Here is a 21,657-nt window from a genome sequence, read left to right as displayed (position 1 = left end):
GCCTGGGAACTCAACAGGGCACTTAGAATCATAGAATCATAGAATATCAGGGTTGGAAGGGACCCCAGAAGGTCATCTAGTCCAACCCCCTGCTCGAAGCAGGACCAATTCCCAGTTAAATCATCCCAGCCAGGGCTTTGTCAAGCCTGACCTTAAAAACCTCTAAGGAAGGAGATTCTACCACCTCCCTAGGTAACGCATTCCAGTGTTTCACCACCCTCTTAGTGAAAAAGTTTTTCCTAATATCCAATCTAAACCTCCCCCACTGCAACTTGATAAGTAGGGGCATAGCGAGCAGATCGAGGGACGTGATCGTTCCCCTCTATTCGACATTGGTGAGGCCTCATCTGGAGTACTGTGTGCAGTTTTGGGCCCCACACTTCAAGAAGGATGTGGATAAATTGGAGAGAGTCCAGCGAAGGGCAACAAAAATGATTAGGGGTCTGGAACACATGAGTTATGAGGAGAGGCTGAGGGAGCTGGGATTGTTTAGCCTGCAGAAGAGAAGAATGAGGGGGGATTTGATAGCTGCTTTCAACTACCTGAAAGGGGGTTCCAAAGAGGATGGCTCTAGACTGTTCTCAATGGTAGCTTCTCAAAAGAGACAGAGGCAGCTTAAGAGGATTTTTAGGTCCAGGCTCTGAAGAGGCCCTCATTGAGCAGTCTAAAAGGAAGAGCTAGGAGGCTTCCCTGGGTTTGTTATACTCTTGGGAAAAGAGCGGCAGACTGAACCTTTATCAGGGCTATATACCCGAGACAGAATAGTCTTCAAGAATGTCAATCATTGAGCTGTACAGCAGCTTCACAAGAGGGACAAGTTTTAAATCCTGAGGATTTAGTCTCAGCCACAGTAGCTATGTACCATGGTAGCCCCTAAACATATAGATGTACTGCCAAAAGGTGTAACAAAAACAACTATTAACTACACTAACTAATGAATTATACTAACCTAACAACCATTGCTTAGTGTGCAGAGTATGTGGATACTACAGGGGTTCTGTTCCACTGCCGTGGGCGGTAAGGAACTGGTTGGGCCCTATATGCCCTCAGGTTGTAGCTGCAGGCATGTCCCCAAGAGACAATGCTGGCCAAAAGAATCCAAACTCATGGTTAGGGGCTCCATACACACAAACACTCCAAGAACTGGTTGCCTATGCATGTGTGCTGGTGTAGCCCTCACGTTGATATTTTACTATGTGTATACAAGATTTGTTACACTAACTAAAAACTCGTACTTTGGGTACTACAGACTTGTCAGTGTCTTGTGTTCAACCACGGAACAGAGCAAATCAGGAGCTCACACTGGCCGGTATTGCAGGCCACTGCATTAGAAAAGGAAAAGACATCGCTGCTGCCTCTCACTAGTCTTTTGTTTCAATCCATCACCACCTGTATCCAGATACCTTTTCTAATAAGTTGGTTCTTTTATTGCTACTGTACAGGACAGGTACAAAAACTCCCATAAGGCAATAGGAAGTTCGAAGACAGCAGTGTTGGAAATGAAGTGCAGTGGTTTGGACTCTTAACATCATACCTTTTATTAACATTTGCATTAAAACAAGAATAATTCAATTAAAGAGCTGTTTTCTTAGTTCTACCAGAGTAAGCAGAGGTCAGTTTTCTATATGGTTAATGTGTCATAACATTCCTTTATTCCATTCATAAGCACCTTTTCAACAACTCTAGCCTTTGAGAAATTAAAATACTGTTATTGGCTGGCAGAGACTAGCCCCACAATCCTACAAGCTGAGCCATTTGGGTGTACCCCTCCCCCTGAACAGAGACATATTGCTTTCAAAAGGTATCTGCCCAGGAGGCTCAGCTGGCCAGACTGCGTCCAGGGTCTGACTGTGAGGGGTGCCAACCATCTGCAAGTCTCTAAAGCCAATGTAAGTTGTGGTTTCTCAGCATCCTGACCAAGATGCTGACACTTCTCCACAACCAGTGCTAAGAAAAGAACTCCTGTTCCTTTCTTGCAATGAAGATAAGAGATTCTGCCCAACACTCATTCCTATTGCCCAAATGAAACTTCCAGTTCAGTGGAAGTATGGCAAACTAGTAGCTTAGTGATGTGTGACAGCGAGGAGCCTTTCACTCACCCCAAACTGGCACAGAGAAATGTTGCTAGTGAAGAGCAGGTGTATACAAAAGGAAGTTTTCAGAAAACATTACACATACACACCCAACTTGCAGCAGTGTGTGGCTTCACACAATCATATTGAGGCTGCTGAGTCCTAAAGCCTACAGTCCTCCCAGTGGGTAGTATCTGACACACCACACATTACTGCATAATAAAGTGACTTGTTCAAATACTATCAATGAGCAGACACTCCCACAAAATCAAAGGAGTTACAATTTCAAAGCAGACCCTGTTGAGCCTCGCTATGGCAGCATATACACTGTCAGATGGAAATGTTTTGAAGGTCAGAGGTACAACTGGCAGGATTTCTGTAGACAGATGCTTTGCATGCGTTTCTTGCCCCGCTGACAACCAGCACTGCTTTGCAAAGCCCATAGTGCTCACTTCTATCTATCTGCAATAGAGAAGCATCAGCCTCAGGTATTCTTTTTTTGCTTTTGTGGGTCACACGCTGAGGTTAGGTCTTATTTCAATAGTCACAAAGTTCATTGGTATTACATATTTTTTTAAATAGTAATAAAATTAGTAAGGTAAAAAAAGTGCTTCTAACACAGAAGCCAAGATTTCTTTGGACCGGATAGGTCAATGGATTTATACAGACTTCTCTGGGTTATGAGCATTATTCTGAGTAGAGATTATGATCCCCACTCTGGAATGACTTCAGTTAAGTGTTATATACATTCATAGCCTCTGATCTTGTGGCTGTTTTTCTCAGTCTTCTATTAAAAAGCTCCGAATGCATATGAACAACATTGGGCTGTTGAATTATATGGATCCAAAATATACAAAATTACAGTAAAAAACTTTTTGGAAAAAAAAGCTACTTTAGAGAGGCAGTAGATATTGTCTGAAAAGTCAGTCAATGTTTTACACTGAAAACATCTAGTCTGACTTCCTCCCTCACACGCACACACCCAAAGTACATAAATAGAAAAGAACTCCCATGTCTGTCCATTTTATCCCCATTAATTTAAAAACAGCCAAAAGGATTTCTTGCCTCTGTCCCCATCTCTCTTTTTTTTTTTTACACACCAAAGAGCACAGAGCAGCAATATACGGTTAATATCAAACTCTTTAAAAACAGCAATATCTAATGCAGTGATACCAACCTGTTCAGGCTACTGTACTATTTTACTGGACTAAGTGCCAACCACTGCCCATGCAATTGTGTGTATTCTATCCCACCATGACACATGTTGCTTTAAATCCCAGGCTCACAATCACAACCGGTTCAAGCGCCATTGCAGATCAGAAGGCATTCATTAGGAGGGATGATAGGGAATGGCAGTGTTCACCATTAAGATAAGAAAGGTGAGTTTAGAGTACCAATCAGTCACCTTTAAGATTAGCACTGAGAAGCACAGTCTACCTGATGCTCTAAAGCAACAGTATCGAATTGTTTTACAGAGACAGAAGACATTACCATAGTGATTGCTAGCAGACACTGCTCTCTCTTCACATCTTTTAACAGTATGAGGATATGGAACAACAAATCAGTGTCTCAGTTCTAATTGATCAACAATTTGAGTATTTCCCTGAAACAGAAAACTGCAGTTTGGATTGACATAAGTACTTCTATGATGTACAAAGAAATGAAATATTAGGGGAAAAAGATACAAATAGGAAAGGGTTTTTTTGGATCAAGCATGTTTGGTAGAGACAACTTGTTTAGTTGCTTAGCTGGGGTTATGACAAGAAATGTGATTCAGTTAATAGTTCTTCATATCACTTTGATATCAATGTTTACCAGAATGTAGACAATGGTAATGTAACCATTTAAATAATCTCAAGGCACTTCATTTTTTAAATCATTGCCTTTGATAACAGTAATTTCTCATCAATCACTTCTCGGGCTCCCCTGCTAAGAAATATCTTAAGGAGACACTAAGCAGCTCCACCTGAAAACATGCATACAGGTCAGAATAAAAAGATGTGGCCCTGGAAAGTCCTTGTTTTAAATTCCATGTTTCAAATCTGTGGTGCAGAGAGAATATTATCTGAACAGCAAATATGCTTCTCTAATGCAGACACACTCTGGAGTGCCCAGCACCAGCAGACCAACTTTGGGCAGCGTCGTTTTGGTATCAGACACTAGCTCCCTGCAGTAGCCAGGCTCCATTGCCAGGCAGGTGTGGACTATCGAAGGGCATCCAGTGGGCTATTTGCACAACAGTCAGGAGGTGCAATGTACACCTCACAAGAGCAGTTTTCTCACGTTTTATCCTTCTCCAGAGGTCCAAGTTATTCTTCAGCCCTGAACTCCTGAGTTTGGTGCTGCACTCTTGAGGGAACACGCTCATAAAAGAGCAGGTAAGCACTAGACGAAAGCACTTCTTGCAAACTAGCTTTGCGCACAGTGTCATCTGAAATCCACAACCACTGGTTACTAACAGAGAGTGCGGACTTGGCAGAAGGCGGAGAGCGGCGATATGTCACAAAGTGTCCAGAATGCATGTCCCCATGATGAACTACAACAGCCATCAGACGGTAGAGGTACACTGGGGAACTGAAGGGCAAATGAGACAAAGGAAGAGGTCAGCGGCACTTGTGTATCAAACACGTACCTGGAGAATCACCAGTCACTTTAATTTTCAGTAGCAAGTTCATTTTAAAGCATGTTTTTCATTCCATGGACCCCCTTCATAAGAGATGCACTCTCACACCAACACATTCCCTCATAACAGCCGAGGCCTTCACTGTGATTGTCAAAATGCTTCACTCTTCTCCATCCGGGAGAACAGAACTGCTGCTTTGAGGACTAACGAAAACAGTCTCTGGAACGTCTTCTAGAGAGGGCCACTGCATACTGTGCAGCACACTGGCTCTGAATTTTGCAGGGAGGCCTCCCACCTGTTTCCTTTAGTGTGTGACTGCTAAGTTCTGCAGCAGTGTCAATGGTAAAAGTTATCCCAGGACATGTGATTTTAACAGAAAAAACATAAAACTACACGACACTATCCCTATATAATAATGGAAGCCTCTCAAGTACTTGCTCCATGCACCTGTTTTTCTAACCTATGAATCTCACCATACCCTTCCTGAAACAAGTCATGGGTGCAAGCAAAGGCAAGGAATACCTTAAGTCAGTATATACCCCAGGGAAAAGATACATGATTACAGATAAGAACAGACGTTATAGGAGCTATATATCAGCCACATGGGAAAAGTGAATATTCTCAGAAACTAGGAGAGCTCTGGGAAAAATATTTAACAGGACGAATATTAGGCCTGATCATCACAAGAGCAGGGTGCCCACAGCTCTAACAGAAGCTGCAGGGAGCAGCAAGCACACAGCTCCTCTGAAAAACAGGCTCCTTAAATACAAGATTTTTTTTTTTTTTTAAGTCTACACGAAATGACAAACACTTATTTGTTCTCAAAAGTCAAGAGAAAAGAAAAGGGAGATATCAGGGAAGAGGCAGCAGTTAAAAGATGACGGCTCTGCAGTAAGAAGCTTGCTGCACTCGCGATTTTTTCTCCATCAGAGCAAAAGCAACCAGAGAAAGGAGATTTTGAACTCTTCACTTATAATTCACACAACTCCTTTTACTAGCTGGGGACACAGGGAGCAGAGTAGAACTGCCAAATCACCCAAACAGAAAGGGGTAGAAATCCCTTGCTAACGAGGAGGACACTTGCAGTAGCTGGGATAAATGGTAAATTATGTGACTACCAAATCACAGTAAAGATGGAATAAAGGAAATTATTAACCTACATCAGTTTTAAGCACAGGTAGAAATTATGAAATAACTTCAAAAGTCTGTCTTACCTGCAGTCTGGAACTACTGCAAGTGGGAAAGTTATCGGGGACGTTAATAATGAAGAAGAGCAGGCACCATTCATAAAGAATGATTTAGTGCTACATGTCTGCTCCAGATCTGCCAGAGAAATGATACATTCAGTGATTTAACTGATCTGCAGCTTAACTATTAATATTACAAATAGCCCTGTGCTCTCTATGGCACCTTTCATTAGAGAATTTGAAAGCACTTTACCATTAATTAATTAAACCTCACGATTCCCTAATGAGGAAGGGGAACATTATATCCAAGGACACTGTTAACAGCTCATAGTACAATTGGCTGCAAGAGACCTGCTCTTTTTGGGTTATTTGAAGTAGTAGTTAGCCTTCGATTCAAGACTTGGGACCAGCAGCAACAAGGGAATTAAGCTCTAATGATGTGATACAATATAGTCATAGAAATTTGAGCAAACTGTTTCCAGTTTGTGACTATTTTCTTTATTTCTTTAAGCAAAAAGTTGTGGCATTATCAAGCAAGGGCACAGTCTGCATGCCTAACGCCTCCTCAATGGCTGTTCCTGCCAACAAAAGACTTCTTTAGAGCTGAATTCTGACTTTAACGGGCACCCTGCACACTGAAGGCTGACTGGATCCAGGGCCATTTTTCAAATGCACAGTTTTTGACACAGGATCCTATAAACTTTCCTATGTGAACAGGCCCCATGAACTCTATGGGGTTCCTCACATGAACAACGGTTTGTAGGATCAGGCCCCTTTCATTAAACACTGTATAATTTACACCTTGAACTGCCCTGCAATTTCAACATTAGTTTTGACACAGGGTCTGATTGTGACCACATTATATGAAAGCTCCAGGGTCTGCACTCCCCCTGCAATACAGTCATAGTTGGAGCTCCCTTGGTTTAAAAGTGGTGGTCTACGAACAAGACATTCTCTGTGAGGACCTATCGACTTTGGAACTCACTCATCCTTTGGGGCTAAAGCAGCACAGTTCTCCACAGCCCACCTATACTCCAAGTATTTTGGAATGGGAGTAAACAGTAAATTTGTAAGAATTGTATTTTAAATATATGTCAAGGGGCCAAAGCCTGCTGGGAAAGGGGATCTTTCTAGGTTTTAGTAAAATCAAAATAAATATATTTTTTCTTATACACTGATAAACTACCTGATATTTTTTATTTTCAGATCAAATACCTGAGGCTTTTACTGCTGACCCATCCTTTGTTTCAGACGACATCCATGGATTGCCTTTCTGGTTTAGATCATGCTGGCTTGATTTATGGACAGGGAGGTGGTATTTGTAGATGTCCATGATCAGGAACTCGTTGAACTGCACATGTTCATGACGTTTCAGAGGCATACCTTGGTCTGACCAGCTCAGCCTTTGCAGATGGATACATAGACACTGAGGGAGCTTCAAGCACATTCCACAGAAATATGTCAACAGACATATTAAAAATAAGAAGGAACGACTGCTTGATTTAAAACTATATTCTTGGAACTAGAATTAAAGTCCAAGAGAGTAAATGGTGAAGTGGATTACTAAACTGGTTTCTCATCTGCTACTATATCTGTATGTAAGCTCATTAGAAGTAATACCTATAATACAAAGTATAAAGCCTGACAGTCAGAAGAGAGGTTTCTAATAACACTATCATAATTTATTAGATAGGATGACGGACAAAATTAACAGGGTTTGCTACATGTGGGAAAAGTCAATAAAAACACATGCATGTTTAAACTTGTCCAGCGCAGACCAAAGATTCTGATCAATATAATCCCTTGAGGACAGAGGATCCGGGTCCCTTGCAGTTAGTGCATTCTACTGTACCCAGAGCTAAGTTTTCACGTGCAATGTTTCTGTGCCTGGTCACAGCAAAACGAGCAAGCGCCGTGGAAAACAGAATCAAACAGTTACATTGTTTTACATCCAAAATGCAGCACAGGGTTTTACTGCCTCTTTCAATTAGGTTATTAGTATTACCGTCGTGCCTAGGGGCTCTAGTAGTAGATCCAGACCCAATTTGCTGTGGGCTGCACAAACACAGAACAATCTAAGTTGTTTCAGCTGTTTATTACCATGTTCGCCCACCCAATCACCGGGACGCAGAATGGGGCTTATTTATTTATTTTAAGAACATGCAATTGCTTAGGGAAGGCAAAGTGTTTAACAAAATATACATAGGAATTATTTCATTCACCACTGAAATACAGAATCACATATTTTTATTGCTGAATCTCAAGGGACATATAAGCCACAACTCAGCAATACATATGTTTACACACACTGTAGAATTAAGGTGAGATTATTCATGTGTTTAATGTTAAGCATAGGCTTAAGTGCTTTGCTGAGTCAAGGTGTTATGGCATACAAAACTGCCAAATGAGCTCACATTTAAGCGCAAAATAGAATATGAATGGGCTCCAAGCTCAATGCCAAGAAGTGGGTATCAAAATAACAGACTGAAGAGATAAGTCACTGGATTGTTTTAGAAGACACTTCTGTAAAGGCTTTAAAAAATAAATTTGCCAGATCAATTTGTCTCACCTTCCCTAGCTTTAATTGTTTAACAAACGTTGTTCTCTGGTTTTCTGTGGTTTGCCCATTCAGTGTCTCTTCTGCCTGAATCTGAAATCAAAGGAAACACAATTACAGCCATTTAATTATCCATAATATTAAATTACACAAACCAATATTGGGGGTGTGCATATGCCGAAAAATAGTAGTTTCTGATCTAGGGCTATGCTCAGGTTTAAACAGTTTGTTTTGATTTAACCATTTGCCAGCTATTTGTAACTTCAGAAGTGCAGAACTATACCAGTGCATGAGAATTAAGAAGTGAAACTAAATAGAAACATTTATAGAAAGTGCCCATGAACACAGAAGTTCTGGGTTAAAGTCTAACCTTTAGCCATTCTCTGTCTGATCTTAGACACGTTACTCTTGCTCCCTGTGCTACAGTCATGTTACAAGTATTTGTAAAACAATGTTTAAAGATCAGAAAAAAAACATCCCACCCAGGATATTATAAAATTTAATAGTTGGCAATCTCTGAGTATTCCAGGATCTGTAAAGTGCTTTACAAACTACTAATAATTTAAGACTCCTAACAGCCTGTGAGGTAGTATCCACACTTCAGAGGTGACGAAACTGAGGGAGTAGTGCAAGGAGTAGAACCTAGGAGTCCTGACTCTGAGTCACTTGATCTAGAAACTGAGCTGGAAGAGTATATAAATTAAAATTACATACTTTAGTGCAATTGTCACATACAACATCCTTTACTGATTCAGAAGAGATGAAATGGTGGAGGCAGTGGTCCAGTGTCATAGGACGACCCTGAGTGCGAGAAAAAATAACTTTGCACTGATTTTATGATGTACACAATTAAATTCTGTTAAAGGATTTTAGTCATCTATTTAATAGGAATTAATACATTCTGAGCTAAATCCTGGCTCCTCCACAAAGCTAGAGTAGAAGGGCTTTGAGCAGAGAACATACACAAGGTTGGTGGGGGAAATGGAAGCCTCCTCCTTCCTCCCAGTTTATCCTTATAGTCTATGTGCAGGAGTAGTAGCCATAGGATCGTAAGACTAGAAGAGACCTCAAGAGGTCATTTAGTCCAGTCCCCTGCACTAAGGCAGGATTAAGTATTATCTAGACCATCCCTGACAGGTTTGTCTAACCTGTTCTTAAAAACCTCCAGTGACAGAGATTCCATTACCTCCCTCGGTAATTTGTTCCATAACACTTCCTGTGTCACCTTCTTAGCGGGGTTTTGAACCAGTGGATCCCTGGCCCTCTTACAATACTTCCCTCCACAATTACACAGTGCCCCATGAAACACCTTCTGCAGCCCGACCCTTTGCCCAGCAGGAATGTGGCCTTCTGGCTGTATTTTACGTCTCATGCATTAATTGCTTTCTTGCTATTTTTAGCTGTCTTTTCGATGGCAAAAATCTATACTGCTGGTGAGCTGGGGTCATCTTCTACTTGGGTATACAAGTAGGAAACTAGCACAGACAAAGTGTCAAAAGCCTGGTTCTGTTCTCCCCTAGGCATTGGCACAAAACTCCTATGAATGCAAATGGCTGTTCCATGAACACACTAAGGGGATAATGGACCTCTTGTCTGGAGACACAAACTTGTAGCACACAGTATATAAGGGGCCCAAACTTTGCAATACCAAGGACCACACAAATTTTGAATACAAGTGGACTATTGGTAATCTAATAATAACTTTGCACACAACAATAATATTTGTCCAGACTTGTATCTCCTTTAGAGCAGTGTTTCTCGATGACCGGTATGTGGACCAGTACTGGTCCCTGAGATCTATGAGACACAGTTTAGAAAGGCAGCAAGCTGGTCCCTTGTATCAAAAAGGTTGAGAAACACTGCTTTAGAGATTAACAGAAATGGCTTCTTCCTTGAAATTACCAGCTCTAACAGCCTACAGTTTGGCAGCTTTGTCCTCACTCTACTCATAGGGAGAAAGCAAGCAGAGGCACATTCTAGGACTTTGCAGGAAACACACAGCCCTCGGTTGCACTTTGGTATCTCTAGATATGCAGACAGGGCCAAATTTATCACTGGTGTAGGCAGACAACTCCATTGGTATCAGTGAAGTTACACTTGGTTACCTCAGCTAGAAATTTGCCCCACTACGTTCAGAGTAAGATACTGAATCAGAAAAATCTACTAAAACAACAACAAAAATTAATAAAATTTAATAAAATTAATTCTAAATTATTGATTTACAATTTCACCCCATCATCTTAAATTCAGACATAGGACTAGAGTCTAGAATAAAGCTTTGACTATAAGGCAGCGTGTAATACAGAATGGATCATGCTTCAGCAGAAAGCACATACCCACATGGCTGCTGGAATACTCAGCGAAAGACTGTCAAATGTATCACACCTCACAGGACTCTGAAAGAAAACATTTCACATGTCCACAGGGTTACAATCCACCTTCAGCCTAATGAAAACAGGCCCAAGCACTCTCTACTTCTATGGACCTAAGTGGTAGTTAAGGGTACTAACACCTCACAGGACTGGACTCTAACTAGATATAATCTGATCTGGATTTGTATTTCTACAGCAAATACAGCAAAATTAGTTACAAACAATTCAAAGATCGGGTAAAAATATCTTCTGGTTAGATCAGTGGAGGGCAGGTTCATTTTTTTCTGCAAAGAAAGAGTTTTGGAAATTGTTTTGTAAATATTTGAGTAGAATTTTTCAATGGCAGCAGAAGATATTCTGTAAGCATTAGGTACTGTTTCCTCTGTCCAGCACAGAAGTCAACACTCCCGGCTCAATCCCACATTTACTGCACAAGAATCAACAGGAACACTGGCTGTTTGAAGACTGAATGATCAAGTCTTAAAATGCTACCTGTGCTACCGGATGTCTCTTATAACACAAATGTGTCTGCAACGGAAGGGCAAATACTAAAAGCAATATTTAAGTTACAATCACCACACTTATAAAACAAAGCATGGTCACAATTTTGTTTTTTTCATTATTATTACATATTTGTACGCACCAATGCTGTCCTAGGCACTTTACAGACAAATACGAAAACAAAGTCCTTGCCCTGGTGTGGTTACAATGTAAGTCCCCAATCCTGCAAATTTTCAGGATTGCACAAAATAAAACAAAAGATGGTAGTTGTCACTAAAGAATCCACTAGAATGTACTTTGATTAAGCTTTCCTTTTTTATTTATAATTATATTAATTTTATTAATTTTAATATTATTATTTATTTTATTTATAATTAATATCAAACACACAAATTCTTGTACCTGGTGTTTGCAGTGTTTGCAAAGCATGTTACTTGTCAACCTTCCATGAAAAGGATGTTGAGACTTCCAGTGACTTGACATGGGGTGAAGTGACCCTGAATACAAAGTTGTAACTGTCTTTAATATTTAGTACTTCCATGTTCATCATGATCATTATAATACCTGGATTTTTTATTTCTTTGGGGTTGGTTTTTTTACAGCTGTTAAAACCCAGGTTTTTTAAAAACACTTTACTTTCGGTTTACAAATCTTTAATTAACGTTGTCTTTGGAGACACTTAAAGATGCATTCCAGGTCACTAGAAACAGATCAAATAATTGTTGTCATAACCATACAGCTAAGGGTAGCCTAGAATTCCTCTTACCTGTAAGGGGTTAAGAAGCTCAAATAACCTGTTTCAGAGTAGCAGCCGTGTTAGTCTGTATCCGCAAAAAGAAAAGGAGTACTTGTGGCACCTTAGAGACTAACAAATTTATTTGAGAATAAGCTTCGTGAGCTACAGCTCACTTCATTGGATGCATTCCCGATGAAGTGAGCTGTAGCTCACGAAACCTTATGGTCAAATAAATTTGTTAGTCTCTAAGGTGCCACAAGTACTCCTTCAAATAACCTGGTTGGCACCTGACCAAAAGGACCAATGGGGAAAGAAAATACTTTCAAATCTTGGGGTGGGAGGAGAGGCTTTGTTTTTGGTGTGTTCTCTTGGGAAGCAGAGAAGCATCTATTCAGAAAACTTCTTCTCCTATAAACCATCCTAAAAGTCTCTCATATTACAAATTGTAAGTAAAAGCCAGGCAAGGCGTGTTAGATGATCTTTTGTTCTGCTTGTTAATTTTTCCTTTGCTGGAAGGAGGTTTATTCCTGTTTTTTGTAACTTTGAAATTAAGCCTAGAGGAAGTTCTGCTGTGTTTTTGAATCTTTTGTTACTCTGTAAAGTTATTTTCCATCCTGATTTTACAGAGGTGATTTTTACCTTTTTTTAAAATAAAATCCTTCTTTTAAGAACCTGACTGATTTCTCTATTGTCCTAAGACCCAGGGGTTTCGGTCTGTGATCCCTTTGTAACCAATTGGTTAGGATATTATTCTCAAGTCTCGCCAGGAAAGGGGGTGTAAGGGCTTGGGGGGATATTTTGGGGGAACAGGAACTCTAAGTGGTCCTTTTCCTGTTTCTTTGTTAAATCACTTGGTGGTGGCAGCCTACCGTCCAAGGGCAAAGAATTTGTGCCTTGGGGAAGTTTTAACCTAAGCTGGTAGAAATAAGCTTAGGGGTTCCTTCATGCGGGTCCCCATATCTGTACCCTAGAGTTCAGAGTGGGGAGGGAACCCTGACAATAGTAATATTACTTCAATAAGTAAAACAACTACTGTTGCCATGTCTATAAGCAAATGGAAACATTTAACATTTTTTCAAGGGAGAAAATGTTACCTCTTGTCCTGCAGCTTATTTGCTTTTGGGTTATTTCTGGCTGCTACAGAGGAGGAAAAAATATTGTATTAAATCTCACCTTACAAAATCTTAAATATGCTCTCATTTTAGTCTAACAATTGTACCTTTAAAAAATAATATTCAGGGACAACCAATGAAACTGAAAAGCAATTAATTTAAAATGGATAAAAGAAGTGTTTCTTATATAATGCACCATGAACACTGGAACTTGTAGCAACAAGATACTGAGAGCTTACAACTGCTTACAACAATTGCTAAAAGCTGAACAGATGGAATAAAATTGCTAATTGTGGAAGATTAGGAAGAAACTTCTCCTCTGAGTAGTTTATTCCATAATTGTCCATTATAGTTTCTTGTATCTCCCTCTAAAGCACTTGGTGTATTGACAACTATTAGAGATAGGATATCTGATTAGATGGACTAATGGTCTTGGCCATTATGGCAATTCCTATTGTCCATCCATACAGTATACTGAGATTCTCAAATGGATGGTGCTGTGGGCCCAATCCCATGTGATGCTGAGTGCCCTCAACTCCCACAGCTCTTTGCATGACTGGGTCAATATAAATGCAAAGTACTAAAATTAATATATTGCTTTGAAAAGTTTTTTTTTTCAATTTGCTAGCTTTATTAATTCATTTTTATCCAAAGATGGAAGAACAGCATTGCATATTTAGTATCTAAACAGGCTCTATCACTTTAAAGGAAAAGGAAATAACATTTTTATACAGTTTTACCTGTAATGAATGCACATCAAACAAGTGTGTGATCCGGGGCTGACGATCTCGCTCATCTTCCAATGAAGATGTAAGGACATGGAATAGTTCATGAGCATCCTATTAAAGGGTGATATACAACTTAGAGGGAAATCAAACAAGACAGCATCAACAAACATACCAAGAATGTGTGTGCACATAGGAATCTGTAATGGCAAAATGGGGTGTTAATTTTTCCTTTAAGAAGAAATGATTACACTTTTAGGACCCAGTTAATTTAATAATAACCACTTAGGCTGAGAGGAGATATGATTGCTCTCTCTAAATACATTTGGGAGTAAACACAAGAGAGGAAGAAGAGATATTTAAGCAAAAGGACAATGCTGGCACAAGAACAAATGAGTACAAATTGGCCATGAATACATTCAAGCAGGAAATGAGAAGGTTTTCTAACCATTTGAGGAGTAAGGTTCTAGAACAGCCTCCCAATACGAGTAGTGGGAGCAAACAACCTTGCTTATTTTAAGATGGAGCTTTATAAATTTATCAACAGGATTATATGATGGTGTTCCCTGCAATAACAAGGGACTGGACTTGATCATCCACGAGGACCCTTCCAGTCCTATATCCCTATGCATGTGCTACAATTTTGCTAACAATCTTTTCTGCAAAGCTAGGCCCACAACAGTGTACAAAATATTTTTTAAATGTATTTGTGGCATATAACACTGAAAGAATACCGAAGAGTACACACGCAAAAAATATACTCACAATAATGACCCAAAAGCCTGCTTTCCACTGAGGTCAGTGGTGAAATTGACTAACTTCAATGAGAGCAAAATTGAACTCTTACATCATTTGTTTTGGATATGAAGTATAAAATATACAACGATATTTATAGAAGAGCAACTGAACCTATTTACTGACCCCAACCAACTTCACACACTTAGGAGCAGAAAATATTTTTCAAATACAATAGATTCTACTTATTCTCCTCAGTTTCCAGGAAAAAGTTGCCTTTATCCGGCAGTTGCTAACAAGGAGAAGGCAGGTTTGCGAGGCTGCAGCGAGAAAAGGAAATGCTGGGATGTGCCTTCCCTGGCTGCACCCCTGCAAACCAGCAGGATGATGGAGTTTCTATTGGGAGCTGGGGGCTCATATCCCTCTCTGTGCTCTCTGGGGGTCAGAGCTTAGCATGTGCCAGCACATCCTTCCCTGGATGCAGCCCCCGAGCAGGGTACAGCCTGGAGAGTGCAGGGAGAGGTGCCATGCAGCTCTGGCATGTGGGCTGCAGCCTCCCTACCCACTACTGCCCCGTCCACAGCCTCTTACCTTCTGTGCCATCCCTGTGCGGCAGCATGTTTGTTGGCCTGCAACCCCAGAAGGAAGCATTGGGATGGGCTGAGCACCAGCCACAGGCAGGTTTGTAGGGCTGCAGCCAGGGTAGGCAATCCTTAGCACTTCCTTCCCTGGCTGCATCCTTGCAAATCTGCTGACAGCTGGGACCTTTCTTCCAAGAATCAAAGGAATGGTGTTACTAAGCAGCATGCTGTTGCCAATATCTGCATCCTGTGAACATTAAAGTCAATGTAATGGGATTGGTTCCTGGCAAAATGCTACTATTAACCGGAAGTTGTCAATACACATGTTGCTATTAAGTAGAATCTACTGTATTGGGTGTCTCTGCACAACTTGCAGACATATGCACTGTGTACAAGATCTAGAAGCCCCGTTGGTTATGTGTAACTAAATCTGGGAGCCTTAAGAAAACAGAGGGAACTTCCTTAGAAACAGAAACCAGGTTATTTTATCATGGCCCTGTTGAAGTCAATGGCAAAACTTGCATTGACTTTAATGGGGCCAGGATTTTACCCCCTGGAATCTTGTCACTCACTACTGGCAGCATCATACCAAACACTGACAGTTGAAAGGCATTAGAGTCTGAATCAGGCGTCTCTAAAACAAACTGAAGATGTCATGTATTAATCACATTGCTGCTTACTTTTAGTTACTAAAGACAACTTTTCACCATGCTGAAGAGGATTCAGATTTGATACTCAGATCTATAAATACCATATATTACATAAGGCACCTATCATCACAGTATCTAACATATACTATAATCTAGTTTGAAATTTGTAATCACCTGCTCTTCAAATGACGAGATCTGCCACCTGTACAGCCTTAACACTTCTAACAAACAGCTTGCATCCAGGACATCATCTTCTGTGACCTCTTGGCAGGATAAAGCTGGAGGTATTAAATTCGAAATGATAAATGGAGCCACTAAGATTGGTTAGATCACAAAACCTGGATACAGTGGGCCTAATTTCTTTTCACTTACAACAGTGGAATGATTTAACACATGCTTAAGTACAAGGAGCTGCCCCAGCCACTGATCCACAGCTGCGCAGTTATTTCTTAGTTATGTCTGAGAGGAATGATTTGCAGAATGCCTTTTTTTCCCTTCCTCAACAACTGTAAATGATTGTAAATCCTTGTTCTCCAGTTATATTTATTTTAAAACCTCGCCCTCTGCTCTCTCCTTCAGATTCCATAACAACAATGCAGGTGGGGGCAGGGAAAGGGGCAAGACCCTGGCACCTCATTCAACTTTACAACAACTTTGAATGGAAAAATCCTTTTTCAAGGAAAGAGGAGAGTAGAGGGGACTTGGAAAATGAAATATTACTTATTGTGGAGCTAATCCTTCCTTCAGAAGTAGAGGTTTGCGAGATTCCTTGGTGGGACTTAGGAAGGAACTAATAACCTGAGGACAGGGTGGATAAAAATCAATTATTTATTTTTTTAAATCAAAAAAATCAATCAGATTTTTTTGATAAAATGCTTTTTGAGGAAAAAACCTATCTAAAAGGTAGTTTTAATTAAAATACATTCCAGCTCAAAGATATCTCATCATGGAATAGGGATTATAAATTCTAATTCTATAGTATGAGACAATATATTCATGTAATGTCAAAGAAAAATTTTGTAAATGAGTTCCAATAGTTCATGGATTAGGAACCCAATTTTATGGGGTTCCAGGGGCTTCTGTATAGATTATTTAGGTTAATCTTTCTATCTACCCAATGGGACTCAGTGCTCAGCCTAGAAGATACCCTCATAGATGCTTAGTTTTGCAGTTCTCAGACTGTGGATTTGTGTCCCCAGAGATAACAGGCTTGTTAACAGCAACAATGTTTTAAAATAAATAAATAAATATATAGAGGTGAGACATAACAGACCTCAACCTTATTGTCCCTCTGCAGATTTGTGTACACACAATCCCTTACCTCTCTCTAAAAGTGCAAAGTTTCAAAAAGTTCAATGAATAGAAGACTACTGCGGGAGGAATAGATCTGGACAAGGAGAAGAAGTCTGGAGATAAATGTGAGAAGGGAGGGACAGGCAATAGAAAAAAAGTGAAACTGTTTGAGCAGCATATTCCAGAAGTCTTGAGGTCTTTCTGAGTGTAGCCTTCATTGATTTGAGATCTACCATATCATTCTCTCACTAGAAGGGAAAACCTATAATGGCAGCAGGCAGTAAAAGAGACCCAGTTTGGGAATATTTTAATGAAGTTCCTCTACCTGCGAAGAATATGTATTACGGTTATAATAAACAACAAGAACGCACTTTTATGTAGAAATCCATGACTAAATCGAGTCTTCCTGATTTAAATCACCCTACCTCAGGGAGCTGCATTGACTCAATAGTAATGAAAATCTGGGCAAATAAAAAAATCTGAGCTTTCAACAGAGTTAATGGACCCCAAGATACAGTCATTTCTTTGTACATAGAGAACACCATCAAGTCAGCTAATTAAATTTGCCTATTAAATCCCACAATCTTCATTAAAGTATAAGAAATTTAGTTTTCTGATCTTTTTATCCAACATCACATATGCTCTTTCATGTATTTATCTGAGAAATTTCCTTCTCTCTAGGAAATGTTTACATTAAATTATAGTAAATGAAAGTACTTTCTGATTGAATTCTGAGCATGACAACTGTTGTGAGACACCTCTGTGATATTAAAAATTAAAGATTTCTTACTTTCTGCACCGTGCAAATTAGTTTCTTAAAAACAGTAACATATTAGGTTTTATCAATTATTTTCTTGTTAATGTAACCTAATCCCTTAAAAGTTTAACAACATGATACCTTTCAGGAGGCACAGCAAAGTAAGGGACAAATATTGGTGCTCCGATGATTCATTCTGATCAGTCTTGTATTGGGCTGTAAAGTCCTCCAGCCACTTGATGAAAGATGGACAAGCAGATAAGCCTTGCAGCAAAGAGTTCATGAAACAGGTGTTTCCTAAGTTGAGAAGGCCAGGCACAAGCCCTGGAAATATGCATTAACAATTTACATTCTAGAGTCTAGGACAGTTTTTTTTAATGGAAAGTGACATGGTGCATGTGATCTTTTATTTGGTATTTACAACTGTTATTTAAGAAATCAGAAGACACTCAAACATACAATAGTGTTATGGTCTCTAAGAATCATGCCATTGTAAAAAAAAAATTTAAACTTTCTCTGAAAAATGTTCTTGACTGAATTTTAGAAAGCAGTACTTTAACACTATCAAGCATGGATTACTGTAGGATTATCTGAAAATTACCATATAAATTGGAATTAACAACTGTAATGTATTTAATTTTCAATTTGTGACTTGTTATACTATCTGCAAGGTCAAAGGCCCTGATCCTGGGGTCCTGCCTCATGACTGCGGCTCCTAAGTGTTAAAATAATACATAAAATAATTAGTAATAATAAATAATAAAAATAATAATAATCCTGCTAACATTTACATATGTGCTTAATTTTTTACACATGTGAATAGCTTGTATGAGACTATTCAGATGTGTGAAGTTAAACACATTCATAAGTGTTTCCAGGATGGGGGCCTAAACTATGTGCCTTTGCACACCTCATCTCAATTTAGTGAGATCTCCTTCCCTATGAGATTAGTATTGTATTAGGGATGCTCTCCAGTTCTCAAAGATCTGTGTAAAATATTTCTTTACTCTAGCTATTTGTAGTATGAATATTTACTTTCCAAAGCAGAAGACATTAACTTATCCTGTGCTTATGTTCAATCAAAAGGTGTTTATTTTGTGTATTTGTTTAAATTTTATTGAATTTCCGTAGGTAATACAAACATATTACAAAACACAAACAAAGCATGCCTAATATGTATCATCATAATTTTTAAAATTTTAAACTTACATAGAAAATAAAAATCTTTTATTGATACAGACTAATTCAGATAGGAGGCAACATGATCCACTGACCAAAATTTAAATTTTGCTATATAACAAAAGGTTTTACAAAATATGATTAAAAGAAAAGGAAAAACATTTCTAACATCCAAAGTCTCAGCTCAAAAGAAATTTAAACCCACAATAAAATGAAAAATTTACTATTCTCTCCTCCTTTCTAGAGAATATTATGAGAATTTATTAATCATTAGCACACATTTTTCTGTTACTGGATATGGATAATTTTGATCAATTTAGAACTTTCCCCACCTTTCCTGCGTTTCTTTCTTTCTGTGATGGGACCCCAGAGAACATATATGCCTGCTGCCAGAGCAGCAGCAATTCCACCAACAACACCCCAGTTCTTCATTACTTTATGCCTAAAAAAGTAAGGGGGAAAGTCTGCTTGCTGTCTTCTACTGGAAAATCAGTAACAACATTAACACATCATGTAGGAATTATAGGCAAGGACACGGTAATACACAGAACACTGTTATTTTTCTCCGGTACAATCCTATTTTTGTGTGTTTTTACCCCCAGTCATGTCTTTGGTAATTGTTACACCATCAGTACATCTCTCCTGTAATCAAAGGATCCAAAGTTTGCAAATCAGAGGACTAGCTTTCAGCACAAGTTGCTAATATATGGTCCCTCTGAGATGGGGTGCTGCGCTCAATCCAGTCGCCCTTAGGCTGGCAGTATTACAGACACAAGTGCCTGCTGTTCCCTGGGGGAGGATCTCTCTATCTACACGCTTCAGAGTAGCAGCCGTGTTAGTCTGTATACCTAAGAAAAGGAGGACTTGTGGCGCCTTAAAGACTAACCAATTTATTTGAGCAGAAGCTTTCGTGATCACTGCATCGGATCCGATGAAGCGCGCTGTAGCTCACGAAAGCTTACGCCCAAATAAACCGGGTAGTCTCTAAGGCGCCACAAGTCCTCCTGTTCTTTCTACAGGCACGGTAACACACAAGAAATAAATCCTGGCTCACGGCTGAATGAAACCGGCCACAGGACAAGTCAGTAAACTGAAGTTCAGAATAACGCCAGGCAGTCGGAGTCCACGTGCCAACACCGCCCCCTCCTCGGCTCTGAGGTAAATTATTTTCTGGATGTGTAACAACGGAAAGTGAAACGGGGGGCGGGCGGGGGCAAAGATCTTCAGTGAATTCACAACCCAGGAAGGGTTTCAAAATACGAAGTCCCCGCTGGCCGGCCGCCTTCCCGCTGGGGCGAACCGCACGTGTATCGACCCCCCGGCGCCGCGACATGCCCCGGGCGGGCGCCGCGACCCGAGCGTGCCCCCGGGCAGCAGTGAAACCCCCGCGCACGCTGCCGCCCGGGGCGGCGCTCCGGCCTCTCGGGCAGGGCGGGACGCCCGCTGCGGTCACCCCCCTGGGGCGAGGAGGCTGCAGCCGGTGGCCTGGCTGGGCCCCGTCACTCAACGGCCTCCCTGCGAGCCGGCGCCAAGCTGCCCCCTCCCGGGGTGTCAGATACGGACCCGGCCCACCTGGGTGCTCCGGCCTCCGCCGCGCCGCGCCGGCCTCCATGGAGGGGCCCCACACGCTGCCCCCCTCAGGGCCTACTCTCCCCTTCGCACCCGCCCCCACTCTCCTCCTACCCAACCCCATGTTTCCTTCTCGCCCCTCCCCCCTCGGAGGCGGCGGCGGCTGTAGCGGCCCTCCCCCGCACCCGGTTCCCGCCGTTCCTGACCTGACCGCGCCTCCGGCCCGCAGGAGCCGCCTGACCGCTCTGCCCGTCTCCCCGGCCAGCATGCCCCGAGCCCTTCCTGCTGCCGCCGGCCGGAACCAAAGACACCGAGAGGCGCGGGGTCCAGGGGGCGGAAGATGGAGCGGACCGGAAGCGGCCGGGTCGGACCTTGTTAGCGCGCGGATCCCCTAGCAACGGGCTCCTGGGGAGCGGCTGGTTGCTACGGCCTGGAGACTGGCGGCAGGATTCCTCCCCTTCCCGCCACCCCAGCTGCGCTCGGCGGGGCCGGGTCGATCTGGCCGGGCAGCTCAGCAGAGCAACCAGCTGCCCTCGATGTGTTGCCACTGAGCCAGTGGGAGGTTTGCTCCTGGGGTCAGCTCCTTGTGCGACAATCCCAGCTGGCCCTAAACGAAGAGCGAAGTTTGGCGCTGGGTGCAGAAGAGCTGGAAAGCACAACCCCTGACGCCCCAGCCCGGGAGGCCACGAAGGAGCCAGTAGTCCCTGTTGTTGTAATGGAAATCTCACCATTTTTCAGTTACTCACACCATTTTAGGGGCCCCCGAATCATGCTTTTTGAACGCTTGGGGTTACTTCCAACAACACCGCAGCCGCCACTCACAACATCATTTTGCAGCATCGCGAAATGTCGCCAGAAAAGGTTTCTGCCTTGCCACAAAGTGTCACCAGGAAATGTCACTGTGGTGCCTCAGCGTCTTGCCCCGAAATATCTCGGGGGCACTGCAAATGTCTCTGCATTGCCACAAAGAGTTCTGCGGCCACCTCTCCTCTCGGACAGCGGCAAGAC

General features: G+C 41.4%; 2 protein-coding genes across 5 annotated transcripts in view; one reads left to right on the top strand and one right to left on the bottom strand.

The window, feature by feature from the left end:
- Nucleotides 1-1,407: 1,407 nt before the first annotated feature.
- USP30 (ubiquitin specific peptidase 30) lies at nt 1,408-20,955 on the bottom strand. Of its 3 annotated transcripts, XM_073313529.2 has the most exons (13): nt 20,856-20,955; nt 19,413-19,522; nt 18,043-18,225; nt 16,026-16,129; nt 13,901-13,999; nt 13,143-13,185; nt 11,715-11,809; nt 10,776-10,835; nt 9,154-9,240; nt 8,452-8,532; nt 7,098-7,317; nt 5,910-6,018; nt 1,408-4,646 (listed from the first exon to the last, which is right to left on the bottom strand). In XM_073313529.2, exons 1-13 carry the CDS (start codon nt 20,915-20,917, stop codon nt 4,382-4,384), a joined length of 1,518 nt encoding a protein of 505 aa, XP_073169630.1. In that variant the 5' UTR covers nt 20,918-20,955; the 3' UTR covers nt 1,408-4,381. The 3 variants fall into 3 exon arrangements, with proteins under 3 accessions (XP_073169630.1, XP_073169631.1, XP_073169632.1); XM_073313530.2 differs by lacking the exon at nt 18,043-18,225; XM_073313531.2 differs by lacking the exons at nt 16,026-16,129; nt 18,043-18,225; nt 19,413-19,522; nt 20,856-20,955 and adding an exon at nt 15,212-16,005.
- SVOP (SV2 related protein) overlaps nt 20,097-21,657 on the top strand; it is a 41,584-nt gene continuing 40,023 nt past the window's right edge. Inside the window, exon 1 of one of the 2 annotated variants that reach the window (XR_012155140.2) lies at nt 20,097-20,238. Coding sequence is in view for 1 of the 2 variants with exons in the window: in XM_073313526.2 (XP_073169627.1) it covers nt 20,141-20,238 (98 nt within the window). In the remaining variant the exon portion in view is untranslated. The remainder of the gene's footprint in view (nt 20,239-21,657) is intronic. The other variant, XM_073313526.2, reaches the window with a different exon arrangement.

This window comes from Lepidochelys kempii, chromosome 15 (genome assembly GCF_965140285.1).
Source record: "Lepidochelys kempii isolate rLepKem1 chromosome 15, rLepKem1.hap1, whole genome shotgun sequence".
Classification (NCBI taxonomy): Eukaryota; Metazoa; Chordata; order Testudines; family Cheloniidae; genus Lepidochelys; species Lepidochelys kempii.
The sequence above is the reverse complement of the archived record's forward strand: the minus strand, read 5'-3'. Positions and strand labels throughout refer to the sequence as shown.